We start from the raw sequence: 20,770 nt of genomic DNA on the forward strand, positions 1-20,770 counted from the left end.
CCTTTCAAATAACAAAGAAGCAAAAATAGACCTAGGCTTGCAATCAGATCTTGTTTCCAGACATTAATAGCAATAAACAAAAGACCAGAGGACAAGGTCAGAGAAACACTAACTACTATAAAACCAAGTCCCTTTCCATCCACAAAGCCTTTCCGTATTCTTTGGCCCACTTCAATGCTTCCTCTGTAGGGCTTTAACTTTGCTCTCTACTGCTTATTTGGAAATCAATGACTCACTACCCTCTAACACTTCTTGCCTTGCATTCCTTGGCTTTTTCATTGTTATTTACCTTCCCCCTCATGTAGCATCTGGCCAGACCAATTAAGTTATAAACTGCTTGAGGGTACAGAAATGCTTTCAATTCTATGTATCGTCAACTCATACCCAGCACAATTCATTATATAGCATCTTCTTGTCATAAATATTATCTGGTTATGGCAGAAGTAGCATAAGACCAGATTTGGGGATGCAAGGGTGGCTCAGGGGGTTAAGCTTCTGCCTTGGGCTCAGTTCATGACCCGGGGCCCTGGGATGGAGCTCCACATCTGGCTCCCTGCTCAGCGTGGGTGGAGTCCCCCTTTCCCTCTCTCTCTACACCCGCCCCGCTCCTACATGTGTACTCTCTCCCCCAAATACATAAAATCTTAGGAAAAAAAAGACTGGATTTGGGGACTTGGAACACCTCTGGGGGAGAACCTCCCAGTTCTTCTATTTAGTAGCTAACTGTGGGTACTCAGTTTCCTCAACTATGAACTAAGTACCAAACGTATTTCATCAGTCTGTTGTGTTGCTTCAGCACAAGACGGATTCCCTCTTGACATGCATAAATAAAAGGTCTGAGGAAGGTACCAGGCATGTTAGAAGTCACGGGTAAATGAAACATCTCTTCCTGAACCATCATTTGTATAATGGCAACACATTTAAAATATTATATTGGTAGTAATGCAAAATTTTTATGGAAAAAAAACAGAAAACTGATGTGAATTTTACAGACATAATGTTGGCCTTCAAAAAATTTCCTTCTTGCTATTTTGTGCTATCCAACCCCCCCCCCACACACACACACTTCCTTTCTACACGATTCTTTTCAGAGTATTTACATTTTCTGCCATTAAAAGTAGTTTGTTGGTAAGACTTAAGATATAATGAAGTAAAATACTATTTATTAGAATACTACAGGAGCTCTGAAATACCACATAAACAATGTATTATTAATAAAGAATTTTTTAAATGATTTAAGGTAGTTTATTCTACGAGTTTAAAATATTTACCACTTTCAAGACTCCATTGTAATACTCATGGCATTCAGGGTATTCAAGGTCAATTACTGGTCACTGTGTACACATTGCAGCCAAAGTCAGCCTTAATGTGTTGCTCGCAAAGAAGGGGCACATCACACACTGCCCAACACCATCCTGCCAGGTGCTCCTCTCCTACACACTGCACCCCGGCAACAAGGTGCTAGCTGTGAGGTAGGCCCTTCAATGGGTCATTGCCCAAAGAGCAGCTCCAGGCCACACAGCTGTGTGTATGGGGCTGAGATGTGAATCAGCCCAACTCCCGAGCCAATGTTCCTGTTCAGCTTTGCCCAGGCTCTCTCAGCTTCAGCAGGAGGTCTCCTCCGATGCTTTCTTTACACACAACTAGCTTTGTAAAACATACACTTATAAATGTGGTCATTCAACCAATTCCAAAACTTGTATGCCTCTCATCCTCAATTCAATGACCCTGGCATGTTTATAAATGACCATAGTCCATAATAAATTTATGTTTCTCCCCCAGTATTTTTAGAATGCCTAATAGTCCTTTAGCTGGCTTGTGCATACAAATACTAAAATTTTTGGATGATCAACTTTTTAAAGTTATAAAACTGGTACATGCTTTGGTTGAAGATTTTTGTAATTCTTGAACAAGTTCAAATGCCTGCCTGTAAAAGAATAATAGTTACTGAGACACAAGCTCCATAATCCTATTAGAGGGATTTCCCAGTTAGGAAAAGAGAAAGGTAATTATCCAGAAGACAACTGGTATACAGTGCAATGATAATAAGATTTATAATCAGAAGACATGAGTTTCAATCTGACATTTATCAATAAATGATCTATGGCATTTGTCTATTCTTAATTTCTTCTCTTGTGGAATTAAGGTATGAACACCACCTATTTCACATGATTGTTCTCATGAGTAAATGAGATGTGCATATCACACAGGGCTGTATAATACTTCCACTAAAAGTGTTCATGTGTTCATGCATACAATCTACCTGTTTAAATATTTGTCTAAACTTCTGTGAGTAACTCAAAGTCAAGAACTTGTTCTCTTTCTAAATTTTATTCCCAGAACCTTGCATAGTGCCTTGCACAAAAACCAATAAACATTCTAAGGATGAATAAAAATGGCTACTAGTTTTATAAGGCAAACATCTTGGAACAGCTTACATGACATAGTTTCCCTCCAGGACTTTGTGCTTTCAGATTAATTCCAGGATACTCGAGGTAAAAGCTACAGGCTAGAGTTAATGAAGAGACAATGGCAGGCTAGACACACACGGGTCTAAAACTCTTTGTAAAAGCAAATGTCTCTTTCTCAATTTTTCAAGGATAGAAGTGTGTGACATGTGGAATGCCTGGATGGCTCAGTCAGTTTAGTGACTGACTCATGATCTCAGGGCTGTGAGTTCAAGCCCCCACGGTGGGCTCCATGCTAGGTGTGGAGCCTACTTAAAAACAAACAAGAATTAGATTAAAAAAAAAAAAGAATGTGGTGTGCTTAGTGCTTACCTTATAAAACTTAAAATATTGGGGCTCTCCAGCCTCAAGCATTAAGAACCCAAAGTAACAATGACAGAGCTTTTCACACACCAATAATGATATTCAAAGTTTATAATATTCCAAAAAAGTTTATAATATTCCTAGATTAGAACATGTTCCTCAGTCTCTGAAAACAAAATTTTTCATTAAGAGGCACTACAAGCGACCAAGATGTCTTAAAGATATTCTTTTCTACTAACTCTCTTCCTTGATACCAATCAGGAAGTCAATCTGCTCATCACCATCCGGGCTGTTATGACAAACTACCATGGACGGGGTAGCTTATCAACATCAGAAATGTATTTCTCACAACTCTGGAGACTGGGAAGACTAAGATCAAGGCATGGAGACTGGGTGTCTGCTGAAAGCCCGCCTCCTGATTCAGACTGCCTTCTCCTTGTGTCACCTTATACAGCAGGAGGGGTTAATAATCTCTCTGAAGTCTCTTCATAAGGTCATTAATGTCCATCCTCATGACTCAATCAGCTCCCAAAGGCCCCACGTGCTAATATTATCACACTGGAGATAAAATTTCAACAGATAAATTTTGAGAGGACATAGTCATACAGTCTGTAGCATTTCCCAATGCAAAGTGACTAAAATAAGAAATTAACCCATTTCTTACTAAGAGCTGAATGGTTATTAAAACTGGATGATTTCCCCTATTTCACATAAAAGGAATGATCCAAATCCAAGATGCATGACCACTATTTACTCAAACATTAATTAAATTCAAAAACACTTTTCTAGACCATTTCTACCTTCCTTGAATCCTTCGCAAAATTAGACACACAACATACATTTGTTGAACATTTGAAGAAGCACAAAATGGAAATTAGCCCTCTGTCTTAAGGAGCTGACACCTCTGTTACTATTTACTTGCATGAAATGATTAAGGAATATTTACTGTTCAGCTTTTAAATGAGTACAGAGGGGCAGCCCCGGTGGCGCAGTGGTTTAGTGCCGCCTGTAGCCCACAGTGTGATCCCGGAGACCCGGGATCGAGTCCCACGTCGGGCTCCCTGCATGGAGCCTGCTTCTCCCTCTGCCTGTGTCTCTGCCTCTCTCTCTCTCGCTCTGTGTCTCTCATGAGTAAATAAAATAAAATCTTAAAAATAAATAAATAAGTAAGTAAGTACAGAGTGAAACAGGTGACTGACAGAAAAAAAAATCAAGGACAGAGTTAATGATGACAGCTTAACAAAATCTCTCCCCTTGTCCTAGGACAGAAAACAGATTTCGAAGGACATGAAGGAGCAGAGAGAGGTGGAGGACTGTTTGCCACAGGGATAGGAAGTGGGGAACAAAATAATTAAGGAAATCATATCAAAAAGTGGAATTAAAAAACATTAAACCGGGACGCCTGGGTGGCTCAGTGGTTGAGCATCTGCCTTTGGCTCAGAGCGTGATCCTGGAGTCTCGGGATCGAGTCCCACATTGGGCTCCCTGCATGGAGCCTGCTTGTCCCTCTGCCTGTGTCTCTGCCTCTCTCTCTCTCATGAATAAAATAAATAAAATCTTAAAAAAAAAGAAAAAACATTAAAACTTTGACAGTTCATTGTAAAAAATTTTTATCTAAAGGGGAAAAAGAACCTCCTGCAACCACACTTATAAAAAGTAAAAGAAAAAAAAACCTACCAAAGATACTTTCAAAATGTATTCAAATGGACTTTCTGCGTGTAGTGGGTCTACTTGTTTTACTGGTCAGTTTATAGAATCACAGAATTGTATAGGATGGACTTTAAATCCAGTGCTCCACTCAGCAAGCCAATGTCTGAGTCTCTGCTATCATGTGCTGGCAAACAATTACTCCACTATGAGTGTAGACCTGCGCTGTCCAATATGGTATGCACTAGCCACATATGAGTATCTAAATGAAGACTAAATAAAACTTAATAAAAAGCTCAGTACCTTAGTCACATCAGCCACATCTCAAGTACTCTTAGTGGCCACTGTACCGGATAGCTCAGGATCACAGAATACTTCCATCATTGCACAAAGTTCCACTGGGCAGTATGGTGACTATTCAATCCTTAAAGTTAAGCAAGAGTCACACAAGAAGGCCCCAGTCTTGTGATTTTAGGAAAGTCACTTAAACTTCTCTAAATGCCAAGTATAAAATTTAAATAATATCTTATCCTACAAGGGATACAAAAAACAAGTAAGCAGATATATATCCATATATTCTGACAACTACAAAATACTACAGAAAACATAAGTTATTAAGACTAACTTTATTTAGCCCCTCAAGGGGCTCACAGCCTGCTGGGGAGATAAATATGAGACAAATAACTACAATATAGCATGTGAAAAATATAACCAAAATATGAATGAAAGTATAGTTGAACTTTGTAGATATTTCCATTGTAACTATTAAACCAGAAACTAAAACTAATAAATTAGGTTTCTTTTTTTACTTTATTTTGGCAAAATTTAAATTAAATAAAAAACTAGTGAAATGAGATAAAGTTTTACAAAATATCTGCTTGTAATATTGCGCTTGCTTTCCATCAACAAATGAATGTTATCTCATTCTATCAGCTAGTTAAAAACATTGTTTAAATATATCAAGAAGATATCTCTTTTAATGAGTCTGAAGTGCATAAAACTCATAAGTTAGTTGAAAAATATGTTATATATCTTTAAATAGCTGCCAAGTCATTTTTAAAAATTACCCCTTTCCTGAGAGGCAATTAGCATTATGTATGAAAGGACCAAACAAAATGTCTTTTGTTCTGGCTAACTCTAATTCTAATATATACAAGCCATGGAAATCATCGCAGATGTACCCAAAGGTCTGTACAAATATGATAATGGCCATTAGTACTTATAAAAATAAAACCTGAAAATAGTATTTTAATAATTAAACAATAGGTGAACAGGAAAATATAGTCCCACAAACATTATGAAGCTATTAAAAAAAAAAAAACTTATTTTCAGGGTGCCTGGGTGGCTCAGTCAGTTAAGTGTCTGTCTTTGGCTTAGGTCATAATCCCAGGGTCCTTGGATCGAGCCCCCTTCATCGGGCTCCCTGCTCAGTGGAGAGCCTGCTTGCCTCTCCTTTTCCCTCTGCTTCTCCCCCTGCTAGTGCATGTGCATGCATGCATAGTCTCGTTCTCACTATCAAATAAATAAATAAAATCTTTTTTTAAAATCTTTTCAAATAATTATTAAAAATTAGTAACTTAATTCAAAAACTCAGTAAATGTTATATGGTACCATTCTAGACTCTAAGGACATAGCAAAGGCCAAAACTAAGTATCTTCCTTTGTGAAACATACAGACCCGTCAAAGGATCAAGTATTTGGTAAAATATTATGTGCAGAAAGCAATAATCAAAACTTATCAGGCTGAAGCATGATGTTGGCAAAATGGCAGAGTAAGCAACTCCAATGTCTCATCCCCTCGCTCACCCCAGAAACACTGAAAAACAAGCAGAAACTTCCAGAACAAGTAAAGAAGTATTATATGAAATGCCCTTGATATAAAATAGTCAGAATAGGCAAATCCGTACAGACAGAAATTAGAGCCTACAAGGCCCCAAGGGGTAAATGGAGTTATTGCTTAAAAGTTACAGAGCTTCTGTTTAGGGTGATGGAAGTTTTGGAAATAGTGGTAATGGTTGCATGATGAAAATGCAATTGATGTCACTGAATTGTATACTTAAAAAATTATTAAAATGGTAAAGTTTATGTTATTTGTGTTTTGTAACAATTATTCAAAAGAGGAGTGACTACAATACTCCTCTGAAAAGAGTAGTAAAGGAACTGTGAACAACCCTGACTACAGATCTGACAGCTTAAATGAGATGGACCAATTCCTTGAGAGACACAATCTACCAAAGCTCAAACAAGAAACAAGTAGGCCGAAGAGGCAAAGACCTATTAAAGAATGTGACTCATTAATAAACTCCAAAACAGAAAGCACCTGGCCCTGATGGGTTCACTAGTGATTTCTAACAAACATTTAAGGAAGAAACTATACCAATTCTCTACAACTCCTTCCAGAAAACCAACTTCCTAATTCATTCTATGAAGAAAAGTATTATAAGCAATGTTTCTCATGAACATAGATATGAAAATCCTCAATAAAATGTTATCTACAACATTGTATCCAACAATGTATAGAAAGCATTATACACCACAACCAAGTGGGAGTTCCTTTTCCTTCCCTTGAGCCATCTATCCTAGCTCCTTCAAGATCAAGTTCAGATGTCACTCTTATGTCTGAGAAACACCCATGTCTATTCCTTCAACTTAATTTATCACAATGCATTTTGTCTATTTGCTTGTCCATCTCCCTACCTAGAGTGAGCACCTCAAAAGTATAAACTGAACCCTCTGTGTCTCCAGTAGGCAGCAGAGCACCTCTGTAAAACTGTCAAATAAATGGCTTCTGAGAATTTGGTAAAGAAGTTTTATCCAATTTGGAATGAATCAGAGATAGGAATGAAGTTAATGGAATGAGGTAGTGAAGGGGGAATAAAAGATATATCTGGGGGGAAAGATAAATCTAGAACCCAAAAGAAGAAATAATTTTAGGAAGCAATTGTAAAGTGGGCAGTATGGTTCTTAGTCTCACGGTAGAATGCAACTGGCTCTCCCTGCACAAGTGTGACTTAGTCTGTAACATTTTTCCAAAGATCATTTTTCAAAGATTTTCCCCTGCTTAATTTAGTGCGAGTATGAATCACACACAGGATGACTAATCACCTACTAAAGATACAGCAATGTGGATCACAAGACTGGAACAATCAATCTAAAGGACAGTTAAGAGGTATTACAAGATACTCTGTGAGTGTGCAGAACTTATGACATTACAGTGGTCTGTTACATTTTAGAAGGAACAAATAACATATGTTATTGTAAAGCACAGCCTGTGTTAAATTAATGTCCCTGCTGTTTTCACATCAGCCATAATAAAGTGCACTCAGGTAAAGAAAGCACTGCAAACCTTCCAGCTCTGTCTCTAAGGAAAAATTAATGTACTCTTCGATGTGACCTTGGACACCAGACCAGAAGGCTGGTCTCCTGCTGCTCTCCATGCAGCATCCTGGCCAAGGGAAGAACGGTTCTGGGATGGGACACGTGGCACTGACTTAGCATGCAGTAAGCATCCTACACCGGGCATCATGCAAGGTACCTTGCATACATCAGGCACGTCATTTAAACCATCTTTCCTCACTAGGGCTCAATCACAATCAATGAATAAAAATGATTTTTGTAAGTATTCAGCAAAGCACCTATTCATTCACATAGCATCTACAGTTAGCAGCTGGCAGAGCAAAAGAACTTGTCTGTCTTGCTCACTTTTGTAACCCACGATGTCTGCAGAGTGTCTGGCACTCTGTAAAAGAACATAAAGACTAGAGGATTTTGCCTCTGAAATATCTCAAATCTGTCCACTTCCTTTAATATGCCCTTCTACCAGCCTAGTCCAAGTTTCCTGATTAAGCGCCCCCAGCCTTCTTGCTCTCTAATTCAGCTTCTTCCACTTTGGCACTACTGAAAACATCATTGTGGGGGCTGTCCTGTGCGTTACAGAAGGTTTATCAGCATCCTGGCTTTCACTCAGTAAAAGCCAGTCCATGACAACTTTGAATGGCATCCCACTATCCTCAGGACAAAAACCCAAACTCTAACCTACTAAGTGCTAGGAGGCAAGCACCACCAACCACACCAGTCTTCCCTAGATCCTCACTTTCTCACTCTCCACCTCCAGCACATGGGTCCTTGTTCACCTTCTCAAATGTACCCCAACTTCAAGACCTTCACAGTGGTTCCAGAGTCTGAGCACTACTGACACTTGGGACTGGATAATCTTTGCTGTGGGTCCTGTCCTGTACATTGTAGGATGTTTCACAGAACCTCTGGCCTTCACACAGTAAACACCAGTAGCACCAACCCTACCCCGTGCCCCAGCAGGGACAACCCAAAATGTCTCCAAACATTGCCAAATGCCTTTGGGGCAAAATTGCCCCTGGTTGAGAACCCGTGGCCTACAGAACACACTAGGCTCTGTCCTCTGCCTCAGCAACTCTGACCCTTCAGAGCTGAGCTCCAATAACATCAAGAAAGCCTCTCCTGACCCAGGCACCACACAGGACATTGCTGGTCTCTCCCACAACACCCTCTCCTTTGTAGCATTTCTTACCACTGTATTAAGAAGCATTTAACATCTGATGGTAGGACCAGAATATAAGCTCCTTCTCTGTAGGAACAGCCTGCTTTGCTCACTGCTCTATGCCCAAGGCCCAGCATGATGCTCTAACACATAACACACAATGTGCTAACAGAATGAATGAGTTTAGTATTATGCTGGGCACAGGGACCCTTAGGTAAGAAAGGCAATGTCTTGTGCTCAAGATGCTGAGTACAAAAATGGCAAGTAGGTTTCACATCCTGGGCAAACTCAGCTAACTGCACTGAGAAAATGTGCGTGTAAACCTAAGTTTCTTCTGAGGCACCAAAAGACCAGATGTCACATTCCAAAGTGAAGAGTTGAAACAAGAAGCAAAGTTTCCTCAGGAGATGGCTGAAAACTCATCCATCTCATGCTAGAAAGGTCCAGGGGAGGATCTACGAAGCTGCTGGCATTCTGCAAACCCACTTCACCTCATCTAAAAGGGAAGGGTGGAAATCTCTTCCATTCTCCTCAAGCTAGGAAGAGGGCTCCGTGGGAGCCCACCAAGACAGCCCACCGACAGGCCCGTGCAGCTGGGTAGATGCCACATCTGTCTCACTCCCAAGAAACAGAAGGGCTAGCTGGCTAACTGCTCTGAGGACAAAGGAGAGGTGCTGCTGTGCTAGAATCAGCCCATGCTCCCTGTCTCTGTGCTGAAAGGGTTCAGGATATCCTATCCCCAAATACAGCACCTGCCTTATTGAATATTTTAAGCTGAAGGAATTTGAGAAACAGCAGGTGCAGAATTTCCTGACCTTCCCCTAAAGCAGGTCAGCAGACTCTAAACCAGCAGGAAAGGAGGATCCTTATCTCTGAAGAACAAGTATTGCTGAAAGGAATGTGAATGAACAGGCCATGGTTTCCCCAGCTTACTCTACTTAGCTCATTCTCTTTTTTATTGTATCACAACTTTCCAAAATTCTCCCCTCTTCATCAAACCTACAGTAAAAATGCTCAGGTTTAACTACTTTGGGGGGGGGGGGGTCTCTGTTTCTTTGTGAAGGCTCCCACATCATGTAAAACTTACATTAAATAAATATGTATGCTTTTCTCTTATCAATCTGCCTCTTGTCACAGGGGCCCTAGCCGAGAACTCAGAAGAACAGAGGAAAGAGATATACTTCCTCCCCTACAAAGCAAAGTGCATGGGTCTCCCATGTACCAGATGTATGCCATGCACAAGAGAATACCTGCAGATCTTAGGTCAGGTCCAGGGTCCCCGAAAAGAAAGGCAAAGAGACTGAGATGAGAGGCCCATGGTATCATCAGATCCCTAAGACCAAGGAAGGGTACACAACCAGCCTACATGAGGAGGCATCTGCTCTCACCAGAGTTAAAGCAAGTCATGGCTCCCAGGGTGTGGTCTCTGGAGACGCTTTGGAAGCATTCAAGAGAGAATAAGCTTTGACACCTGCAAATTCTAGAGAGCTCTGGCACCTGTTTTGGAAGGGCTTTCCTGCTCTCACTTCCTTCCCCTCTTCTAGGTGCTCTAACCTCCCAGGCGCTGGCCCAAGGAAGGGCCAGAAATGGGCTATGGAGGAGAAGGAGAAGCATCAGATGAGCAAAGAGAAAAGTAGCCCACTGTGCCCAACCCTCCTTCCTCACTTGCAGGCTTTCTGCCTAAGGCAGCCCTGAGCTAGGCAGGGAAGAGGCTTCAAATTCAACAGGCTCAAAGCTGCTGAAATGACATTATGATTTATAATGTGAACTGACCACAGACTTTTTATTACCTGGGAGTGACAAGAGAAGGCTTGAGTCCACCTGAGTCTTCATGCAGAGGGAGACGTAGAGCTAACCCTGTAAGTTAACATAAAAGGCGGGCAGGAGATAGACACTTACTCCATATCTGTGGTGCGTATCTAACGTGGCAAGTGCCACACATCCCCCCCATTGTGCTTACTGGACACGACACGTACCGCCGTGGCCGACCCAACACCACTTCCCTGTCCTGTTCTAGTGAACTCCACACCCATGGAACATATATGCTTAGGAGACAGGCCCTAAATTCAGTAATGGATCAGACTGGCCAAAAAGCAACATCCTTGGGATGCCTGAGTGGCTCAGCCGCTGAGTGTCTGCCTTTGGCTCAGGTGGTGATCTCCGGGGTCATGGGATGTAGTCCCACATTGGGCTCCCTGCAGGGAGCTTGCTTCTCCTTCAGCCTGTGTCTCTGCCTCTGCCTTTCTGAGTCACTCATGAATAAATAAATAAAATCTTAAAAAAAAAAAAAAAAAGCAACATCCTCCTCCTTTAAAGGGGAGGGGGGGTGTTTAGGAAATACTCTATGACCCAGTTGCAGCCAATTCCAGGAAAAGTCTGCTGAGATCTTGGGCCAAGTTCCTCCTGTACTTTCTGGAAGAGCCTGCAGGAACAGAGGAATCATACACTTTAAAGACTTATTCTGGAGCTATGTCCGGGTGCGGTAAAGAGAAAGTACCTGGAAGAATGAGCGCAGCCTGTAGAGGGAGGCAGGGTGGTAAGGAGCACAGGGAGGCAGGTAGAAGGACGTGTGGGATTGGAGCTTGTTGTCTGAAGCTGGGGACAGGAACGTGTGCATGGGGGTCTGAAACACAACATCCTCTGTGGGAGGAGATAGCCACGGAGCCACACTGGGGAACCCCAATATTCAAGACCAAGAGAGCAGTGGGTGGGCAAGGAGAACAGGGAGGGTGCTCTCTGTGACAAAAGAGGGTATAAGAATTTCCAGGCACACAGCTACAAAAAGGGCAAGTTTTTTCTCTCACAACATGCTAAATTTCACTAACAAAATTAACAATATTTAGACCTCAATGCTAAAAATGTAACTCTCAAATGACCATATTAAAGATATGTAATGAGTCGCCACAGAAAGATGTAAGGGTACACAGGCTGCGTTATTAGCACAGCTAAAACCCTATGCCCAGCTAAGAATATGAGTTCCCAGACAAGGTACTTACTAGGACGCCCAAACAGAAGTGACTCTTACACCTTGTAGAAGAAGGTAAAGGGTAAACGCTACCACAGTCACAGCGTGCATGGTCAGGCCCCAGGGGAGGAAACGGGCTTGAGCGTCAGGCAGTGTGTGGGTCACCTGCTGCTTGGCCCTGCTCTCCAGAACAGCCTCGTGACGCCCGGAGGAGCCCTCAGCACCTAGCCACCTCCTGGGGGGAGCTCTCAGTTCCTGGCCACGTCCCAGGGGGAGCCCTCAGCTCCTGATCAGGAATGCCGCGGCCCCAAGCCCAGCTCCGTGATGGCACGGGTGGCTTGCCAGGGCACAGGAGGGGCACCCAGGCCATGGCGGGCAGGCACGAGAAGGAAACTCCCTTGCTAGGGTCACCACCCTGACAGAGTAGCCGCCGGGGCACTGGCGGCCATGCCCTCCCACGCCGGCAGCACCTGCCCGAGTCCTCAACCAACAGCTGCAGCTGTTGGGACAAAAAGGGGTTCTCCACGACATCACGTGAGCACCTCTGTCCAAACTCGTGAGGAGCTCTGCACCCTGTTCTCAACTACAGGGGCCATAGAGCCACCTGCCTTCCTACAGCAGGTCCGAGCTGGGTTCTGTCACGGGCAACCAAGTGCCACTACTGCCAGCAGCAACTGTAAACCACTAACAGGTCAAAAGGGAAAAGTTTCTGCCTCCCCCTAAAAGCCTCAATGTCCTCAAAGATGTTTCAACCCAGAATTTTCTTCCTTTCCTCTGATGGCCTAAGCAATTACTGTGCACACACTCACTCGATTACCTACTTCCTCGTACGGTTGCTCGTGCACACGGCACAGCCTCACCTCAACTACACAAGGACGGCCAGTGGTAAGCTCTATGGTCTTTGTACACCTGCTAGCGCCACTCACCAACACAGGACAGTTGGACCAACAGTGTCTGAGAAATCAACAGTAGCTAAGAATGACGGGTTGGCAACAGGCTCTGTATCAAAGGTAGCTCGGTCAGGGTCTGCATTATTTTTTTGGAAATGAGCTTAAAGGGATGTTTGTGAAGATCACCCCAACTAACTAATTCACTCACTCATCCATCATCAGGTATTTATTTGGCGCCAACTGGGTACTAAGCACTTTCTAAATGCTAAGAATACAGCAGGGACTAAGACAAGGTCCTTGCTGAGACAGTTAACAGGGCTGTGTGTCTTTCCCAAACCCCACAAAAGAAAAAGACCATTTCAAAAGCCTCTTGTGTGGCCACTGGCATTTTCTCTGTAGTGCAAACGACATTACATTACAATACATGTTTTCTGGGATGCCTAGGTGGCTCCCTGGTTGAACATCTGCCTTCCCCTCAGGGCTCAGGGCAGGTCCCAGGATCCAATCCCCTGAGTCAGGCTCCTGCTGCTTCTCCCTCTGCCTTTGTCTGCCCCTCTCTCTGTGTCTCTCATGAATAAATAAATACAATCTTGAAAAAATTCATGCTTTCTCATATGAAGCACTCAATAAATGTATATTCACAGAACATTAAAGCTAAAATGGGAGTCTTAGAATCTCGTCTTTTTAAAACATTACTTTTAATAACAAAAGCTTTCCTTACCCCCAAAAGAAATCTACAGGAGGTAGAGCTAACAGAGGAGAGAGGAGAGAGCAGCTGCCCCAAACCAGGAGGCAGCTGGGAGGAGTAACACAGGATGGAAAGCACTGAGGGTCACAGCTCGGGTGGAACTAGATCCAGGGCAGGGCCACCTACTGGTCCTCAGGCCAGGTGCCTGCCTCCACCTATCTGTTGCCTTTGGCAAGAACACACTCAGAGGACAACCCAGGTGGCTCAGCGGTTTAGCGCCAGCCTTCAGCCCAGGGTGTGATCCTAGCCAGGATCCAGTCCCATGTTGGGCTCTCTGCATGGAGCCTGCTTCTCCCTCTGCCTCTATCTCTGCGTCTCTCATGAATAAATAAATACAATCTTAAAAAAAAAAAAAAAGAACACACTCAGAATATATCTGTTTAATGAATGAACTAATCAAATACACAGGAATTAATTTCTTTCTTCAAATAAGGGAGGATGAAAAACCAGTCACCAAGGGCTGGACCCAGTTTTCAACCTTCTTTTTCACTGAACAGTAACATCTCATTAACAGTAACATCTCATTTCTGCAGTGGCAGAAAGCATGCGGGCCAAAGGGAGCAGGGAGGCCAGGAAAGTTAGGACCCCCACACGCAGATTCCACCTAAACCTGCCTCCTCCTGGAAGTTAATTTTGGGGTACTTACTTGTGTCCATACTAAGTGTACTTAAGGAAGTGATACATTTTACACACACACTAACTACACACACATGCAGATATGCACACACAGTCCTCTAGTTACAATCCTGAAATCCAGAAAGTTCTCAACACTGAAGACTTTTGTACCTTATTTGGAAACAAAACCTGACCACCTGAACTCATCTGGCGGCAAAACTTGGCCTATGACTGACTGGAAATTATTTATAGTCTTTATTTTCCTGAGAATACTGTTTCACTGTAAAAGCTACTGATGTTTAATTATAAGGTTAATTCAGTAGAATTTTCAGATACAGGATCGTAGATTTGTATATAAATGGTTCAACCAAATAATGATGAAGTAATAAAATTCTACTTCAAAAGCACACGTTTTAAAGTCTATATGATATTGACAGAGGACAAATAATTAAAATCAGAAGTTTCTGAGCCAAAAATGATCTTAGGAGCACAGTAATCTAGTGCCTGCATTTGTAGACGAAGGAAATGAGGCCACAGGACTTGGGCAATCGACTCATTGACATTATATGAGCTCCCATCTGCTACCCTCACCCCAAGGTAGTATACTTTGGTGGCTATTAGTCTCCATCCTGAGGGTTACCCTGCGGGTTTGGATCCAGCTTTGCTTTTGTATGATCAGAGTTCTCAAGAGTTCTCCAGAAACTACCTGGCTCAACATAAAGGGAAACCTTAAAAAATATTGTGTTAATACTTCTCTCCATTTTTCTTCCTCAAAATTTAGATGAGTATATAAATGGCTTATCAAAAGGTAGCAGCCAGTACCACTTATACTGAGGCAGGGGGGAATATTAATGAATTCACAGTTAAGAAGGACCCTCTTGGGACTCTTGGGTGGCTCAGTGGTTGAGTGTCTGGTCTGCCCTCAGCTCAGGTCGTGATCCTGGGGTCCTGGGATCGAGTCCTGAATCAGGCTCCCTGCAGGGAATCTGCTTCTCCCTCTGCCTCTGTCTCTGCCTTTCTCTGTGTCTCTCATGAATAAATAAATATTTTTTAAAAAGAGAAAGGTGCCAAAAAAAAAAAAAAAGGAGAAAGGTGCCTTGCAGAAGAGGTGTTATTTAATCCTATCAACTCTGCAAGGAAGGTACTCTTATCTCAATTTCAAAGATAAGGAAGCTGAGGTTCAGAAAGGTTAAATATGTTTTCCAAGATCATACAAAGGACAGCCCAGACTGTGTGAAACCATGAAGATGCGTGCTTAAGAGCGACAGCAAGGAACCAGACAGTGCCTTGGTTTAAGGCCCGGCTCCACCATGAACTAGCTGGATTAGTCTGTGCAAGTGCTTCAGTTTCATCACCTATAAAATGGACATAATAATAGTACCCATTTCACAGAGGCACTGTTGTGAAGATTATATGAATTAATATATGTAAAGCAGTTGAGAGAATGCCTGGTACCCAGTAAGCTCTATACGTCAGCTCTTATCATGATCATTAATACTGGCACCAGGATTCAAACCCTGATCTGCCCAATCTCAAGGCTCCTCTTTTCCACTGTGCTGCATTTGTACTATAGGGGGTCCCTGGCTACCTCAGTTAGACTGTGCGACTCTCAGATCTCCAGGCCATCAGTTCAAGCCCCATGATAGGTGTGGAGCCTATATAAAAGAAAAAGAAAAAAGGAAGAAAGAAATTGTACCTTGGCAATGTATTAGTGGCACTGAGCCAGCTGTCTCCACCTTCCATGCCACATGCTGACATTCTGACATTCTTTGCCTATTACTTCTTTTATCTGTTACAAACTTAAAGATTTGTGGCCATTTCAAAGCTGACAAATGTCTTTCTTCTGGTAAATAAATAACCAAGCATGGAATATATAAAATGAAAAATTCTAGCACTGACGCCTTTAAGTCACCTTCGCACTGCAGGAGTGTTAGTAAATACCTAACTTAAAATTACTTGGGTCCAGGGTGCCTGGGGGGCTCAGTCAGTTACGCATCTGCCTTCAGCTCAGGTCTTGATCCCAGGGTCCTGGGATGAAGCCCCACAGGGTTTCCCTGCTCTGTGGGGAGTCTGCTTCTCCCTCTCCCTCTGCCCCTACCCCCTTCTCTTTTCTCTCTCTCAAATAAACAGAATCTTTTAAAAAATTAAATTAAGGGACCCGTAGGTGGCTCAGCTATTGAGCCTCTGCCTTCAGCTCAGGGCGTGATCAGGTCCTGAGACTGAGTCCCACGTCGGGCTCCCTGAATGGAGCCTGCTTCTCCCTCTGCCTGTGTCTCTGCCTCTGTGTGTGTGTCTCTCATGAATAAATAAATAAAATCTTAAAAAATTATTAAATTGAATTACTCAGGGCCAAAAAACTCTTTTATCAGGAATAAGACAGTCCACTGTGAATACCTACATCCACTATATTAGATTGCAGTACATGAAACAAAGATAGAACATATTCCATATTTCCAAGTCTGGGCACGTTCTTACCCTGACTTTTAAGACTTATTTTCATTTGCCTCTAGAACAAGAACTACTAAAACTGTGCACTTGGCAATCATGCCACATAATTAATTTATTTACTCATTAAACAAATATTTAGACTGCCTATGCTGGCAGGACCTGGCACAGTGCTTGGATCAGGATTACAGTCAACAGCACCCTCTCTTATGAAGCTTACAATCCAGCACCGGGAGAGGCTTTAAGTAAATGTATACTGTGGCATTTCTAAAAACCATTCTCTTAATTTGAAAACCTTCTGCAACCCTCCTACAAAAAGAAAGAAAGAAAGAAAGAAAGAAAGAAAGAAAGAAAGAAAGAAAGAAAGAAAGAAAAAGAAAGAAAGAAAGAAAGAAAGAAAGAAAGAAAGAAAGAAAGAAAGAAAACATTAAAACAAAGAGACATATTTCCAACAATTTGACAATACAATTTTTCTCCCAGGAGCTATACTTATTTGTAAATGTGTTCTCTAAAGTCACATCCGTGTACTCTTCCACTTCTGAGCTGCCCAATCTCTGTACACCGCGTGTTTATGATCAAGAACACCATGTTAGACTGTCGGGAATCTAACAGCTATCCAACCTAAACCAAAGGGTTGTTTCATTCAAGCAAATGTTTAATCTACTATCCAAACAGGCATAAAATCTACTAAACCTGTGTGTTTCCACCTCCCCAAACCTGTTGTTTGGACCTCTAAAGAGTTTACAGGGTCTAAGCAAACTATTGCACATTAACCACGAGCAGATCAAGAAAGATCCGACTTGTGTTATCCAGAGTCTAAATCATCAGCCTATCCCATGACCCAAGGGCTTGTGCTGGCTCCCGAGACGCTGGGCGCCGGGGTCCAGGACACGGCTTCCCGGTCAGGTGAGAGCCCAGGCCTCCGCTGATCTCGGGATAGGGACGCATGTTGGGGCCGCCAAGAGCTCTCGGACATCTCGTGCGCACATAGAGACTCCGCAGGATAACTGGTGCTCCCAGAACAGAACAAAAGCGGGAAAAAAAAAAATCCCTTTCGCAAGTTAAGTCTTTAAATTCGGGTCCAGTACCCCGTCCTCACTGCAAATTCGCGTACACACAGCCCTCGGAGAAAGTTCTGAGATCCGGCAAGAAACGAGATTACAGAAGACAAAGTGCCTTTGTCGAAGTGGAAAGATCAGAAGGGTGTCCGCAGAGGACAGCCGCGGGAGGGGCAAAGAACCAGGATTCGGGAGAGTCCAGGAAAGCGAAACGACATCGGCTCCGGGTCCCGGAGGGGGCTTCGGAGAGCGCGGGCCTGAGCGAGCCGACGCGGCGACCTGAGAGTCCGGGAGGAAGCCCCTGCAGGGGACGCTGCCGGCGGCGCGGGCGCCTCCCGCAGAGCGTCGGGGCGACGGGCCCTGGGTCCCAGACGCTGACAGCGCGCTCGGGCCACCCGACCGCCGGGAGCCTCCTCCGGCTCCTGCGTCTCGGCGGCTGCAGGAGGATGGGGAGGCGGGGGGCGTGGGCAGGGGCTGGGCTTGGGGGGCCGCGGGGTCGCGCAGGTCCTGGGCTCCCAGCCCCGGCGCCCGCGCCGCTACTCACCTCTCCAAACTGGAAGGCGGAGACGATGGTGACAACGACGCCCACGAAGCAGACGTAGAGCCCATACCTGTGGGACAGGCAGGTATAGGTCTGTCTCTGCAGGAGCTTGAGCAGCATCAGGCCGCCGCGCCCCGCCCCGCCCCGAGCAGCCCCGCTGCCGCCTCAGCGAGCCGCCATTCAGCGGCCCCGGCCCGGCCGCCGCTGTCAAGTCACAAGAGGCCGCCACGCATTGCTGCCCCGGGGACCCACGCCCGCTGGGCTCCGCGCCGCCGCCACCGCCGCTTCCGGGAGGCGGCAGCCCACGCCCTCCGCGCGGCGGAGGCGGACCCGCGGCCCGCGAAGGGGCCGGCGCCGCCCGGGTCTGGCCGGGAGAGAGGCGGCGGCGGCGGCGGCAGCGGTGGTGGCGGCGGGACAGCCAGCGCCCCCTGGCGGGCGGAGGGGCGGGCGCCCTTCCCATCGGCGCGTGCGCGGCGGCCTCTCCGAGCGGCGGGTCCCAGGACGGCGGGGCCCGAGGACTGGAGCCCGCGGGGTGTCGGTACCGCCGCCGCGTCACGACACCCTGCGTGCGCAGTGACTTCCTGCACTTACGGTAGCGCGGCAGTTACGGTAGACCGTCTTCCGGGCGCTGCGAGCGGCGGTCTGAGGCTCCTTCGCCTCTGCGTCCCTAACCGCGTGGCCAGAGGAAACCTCTGGGCTGCGAACGCCCGAACCCCAGCTTCAGCTCGGCGATGTGGTGACTGCGGGCGTCGGCAGTGCCCGCCGCCCGGCGGTGGCCGCGAGCGTGAGCGAATGACCCCGGCGGGGCCGCACGGCGGGGCTGGGGGCCGCACGGCGGGGCTGGGGCCGCGCTCACCCCGGGCTCAGCGGAGGGCGGGGCGGCGGCCCCTGGGGCTCCCAGGTCGGTGATTGCGCGCGCGGCCTCCCCTGGCGCCTCTTCTTGGAGAGGAATTTCAGTTTCTCCCGGTACACCCTGGTTAATACGACTTTCGTCCTGACCCAGTCGCCCCGGGAAACAGCGCACGTAGCCGCCGTTGCCGTCATTGATAGCAGGTTTAGAATTATCTTCAGAAGCAGCTCAAGGAAATACTCACAATATGCCCTTAATTGAATGGTCACATGGCACGAGTGGATCACTCGGATCCAAGCTCAGGCATTTACACTGCTTAAAAAAAGATTAACTTATTTGACAGAAATCAAGACGGGGGTGGCGGAGGGGGAGGGAGAAGGAGAAGGAGAAGGAGACTTCCCAGGAGCAGGGAGCCAGGATCATGACCCTAGCCAGAGGCAGAAGCTTAAGGACTGAGCCACCCAGGAGCCCCAGGATTGACACTTCTTAGTCAATTCTTTTTTTTTTTTTTTTTTTAAGATTTTACTCTTTTATTCATGACAGAGAGAGGCAGAGGCATCGGCAGAGGGAGAAGCAGGTGCCTCACAGGGAGCCGGATGCGGGACTCGATTCCAGCACCCTGGGGTCACACCCTGAACCAAAGGAAGATGCTCAACCGCTGAGCCCCCCAGATGCCCCTTTAGCCAACTCTGAATCCTTCTTCAGGAAGTGCTGATCACATGTAAGCATGTACATGACAAACACTATGGCAGTTGTGTGAGACACGCAGTTCTGAGGGCTTTTCAGGCATGGTGGCAGGTATAAGACCATGAACACTCAACAGGACTGCATTACATTGTTTCCACAATGATAATGGCCAGCATCCACTTAGAAGCTACTGTAGGCAGGGTTCAGCCAGTCCTCCAACAGCCTTACAAGGGCTATAGCTTTATTATCCCCATTGTACAGATGAAGAAACTGAGGTACAGTGAGGTTAAATAACTGTCTAACATCACACAACCCGGAAATGGCAGGATTGAGATTGGAAGAGTATACTTAGTCTCTAAAACCGAGCTGGGGCAGAGGGAGGGGAGGCCTGCAAGTGCAAGACCAAGACAGACTCTGTCCTTGTTTAAAATTTTGATATTTTGCTCTTGATGGATATTTTGTATTAATGTTGATCTTTTTAAATAAGAGCATTATAATATTATTCACCTTGTTTAGTGAGTTTTGGGCTTTCTCTTTAAATTTGCACCTAAAAAGTGCCTCCCTCTGCTAGTCCCCTCCTGACCTAAAACTATGCATCCTAGAAAGTTTGCTTTGTTGTTTGCTTTTTTTCCCTCTCTCTCTTTATGCTCCAACCAGAGAACTTCAGGGGTGTCAGTTTTGTCAAAGCCCTTTCTTCTAGAGAACTCACTCTTGCTTGCTCTCTCCCTCCTGAGCCAGGAGGGAATAAAATAAAGGTGGGTATAAAATGGCACATCTCTAGTAGCTAGCTACTTTAGAGAGGTATGAGGGAGATTAAATAAGATAATGCAGGAAAGCATTTAAGTGTCTGGGATATTTTAAGCTAAGAATATCAATAAAAGTTAAGAAATAGTTAAAAAGTTATAAAGTAAGGAAAGTTAAGAAAAGACTATGTAGCCTTGTTCTAATAAGCAGTGAGGCTTTTCAGTGTGAGAATGATCTGATTAAATATGTTCTTTCAGAAGATTAATCTAGCAGCACAAAATTTATGGAGATGAT

At 44.8% G+C, this 20,770-nt stretch overlaps 2 protein-coding genes across 5 annotated transcripts in view; one reads left to right on the plus strand and one right to left on the minus strand.

Moving 5' to 3' along the window:
- Window positions 1-18,529, minus strand: part of GNPTAB (N-acetylglucosamine-1-phosphate transferase subunits alpha and beta) — a 65,732-nt gene extending 47,203 nt beyond the window's left edge. For 2 of the 4 annotated variants that reach the window (XM_026012983.2, XM_026012982.2), the window contains exon 1: window positions 18,199-18,529. In XM_026012983.2, coding sequence (XP_025868768.2) covers window positions 18,199-18,315 — 117 coding nt within the window. In that variant the 5' untranslated portion in view covers window positions 18,316-18,529. The remainder of the gene's footprint in view (window positions 1-18,198) is intronic. The other 2 variants (XM_072724721.1, XM_072724722.1) reach the window with 2 other exon arrangements.
- Window positions 18,530-19,018: 489 nt separating this feature from the next.
- DRAM1 (DNA damage regulated autophagy modulator 1) overlaps window positions 19,019-20,770 on the plus strand; it is a 70,325-nt gene continuing 68,573 nt past the window's right edge. Inside the window, exons 1-2 of the mRNA XM_072724725.1 lie at window positions 19,019-19,096; window positions 19,589-19,766. The gene's annotated coding sequence lies outside the window, so the exon portion shown is untranslated. The remainder of the gene's footprint in view (window positions 19,097-19,588; window positions 19,767-20,770) is intronic.

The sequence above is a fragment of the Vulpes vulpes genome, chromosome 10, assembly GCF_048418805.1.
Source record: "Vulpes vulpes isolate BD-2025 chromosome 10, VulVul3, whole genome shotgun sequence".
Classification (NCBI taxonomy): Eukaryota; Metazoa; Chordata; class Mammalia; order Carnivora; family Canidae; genus Vulpes; species Vulpes vulpes.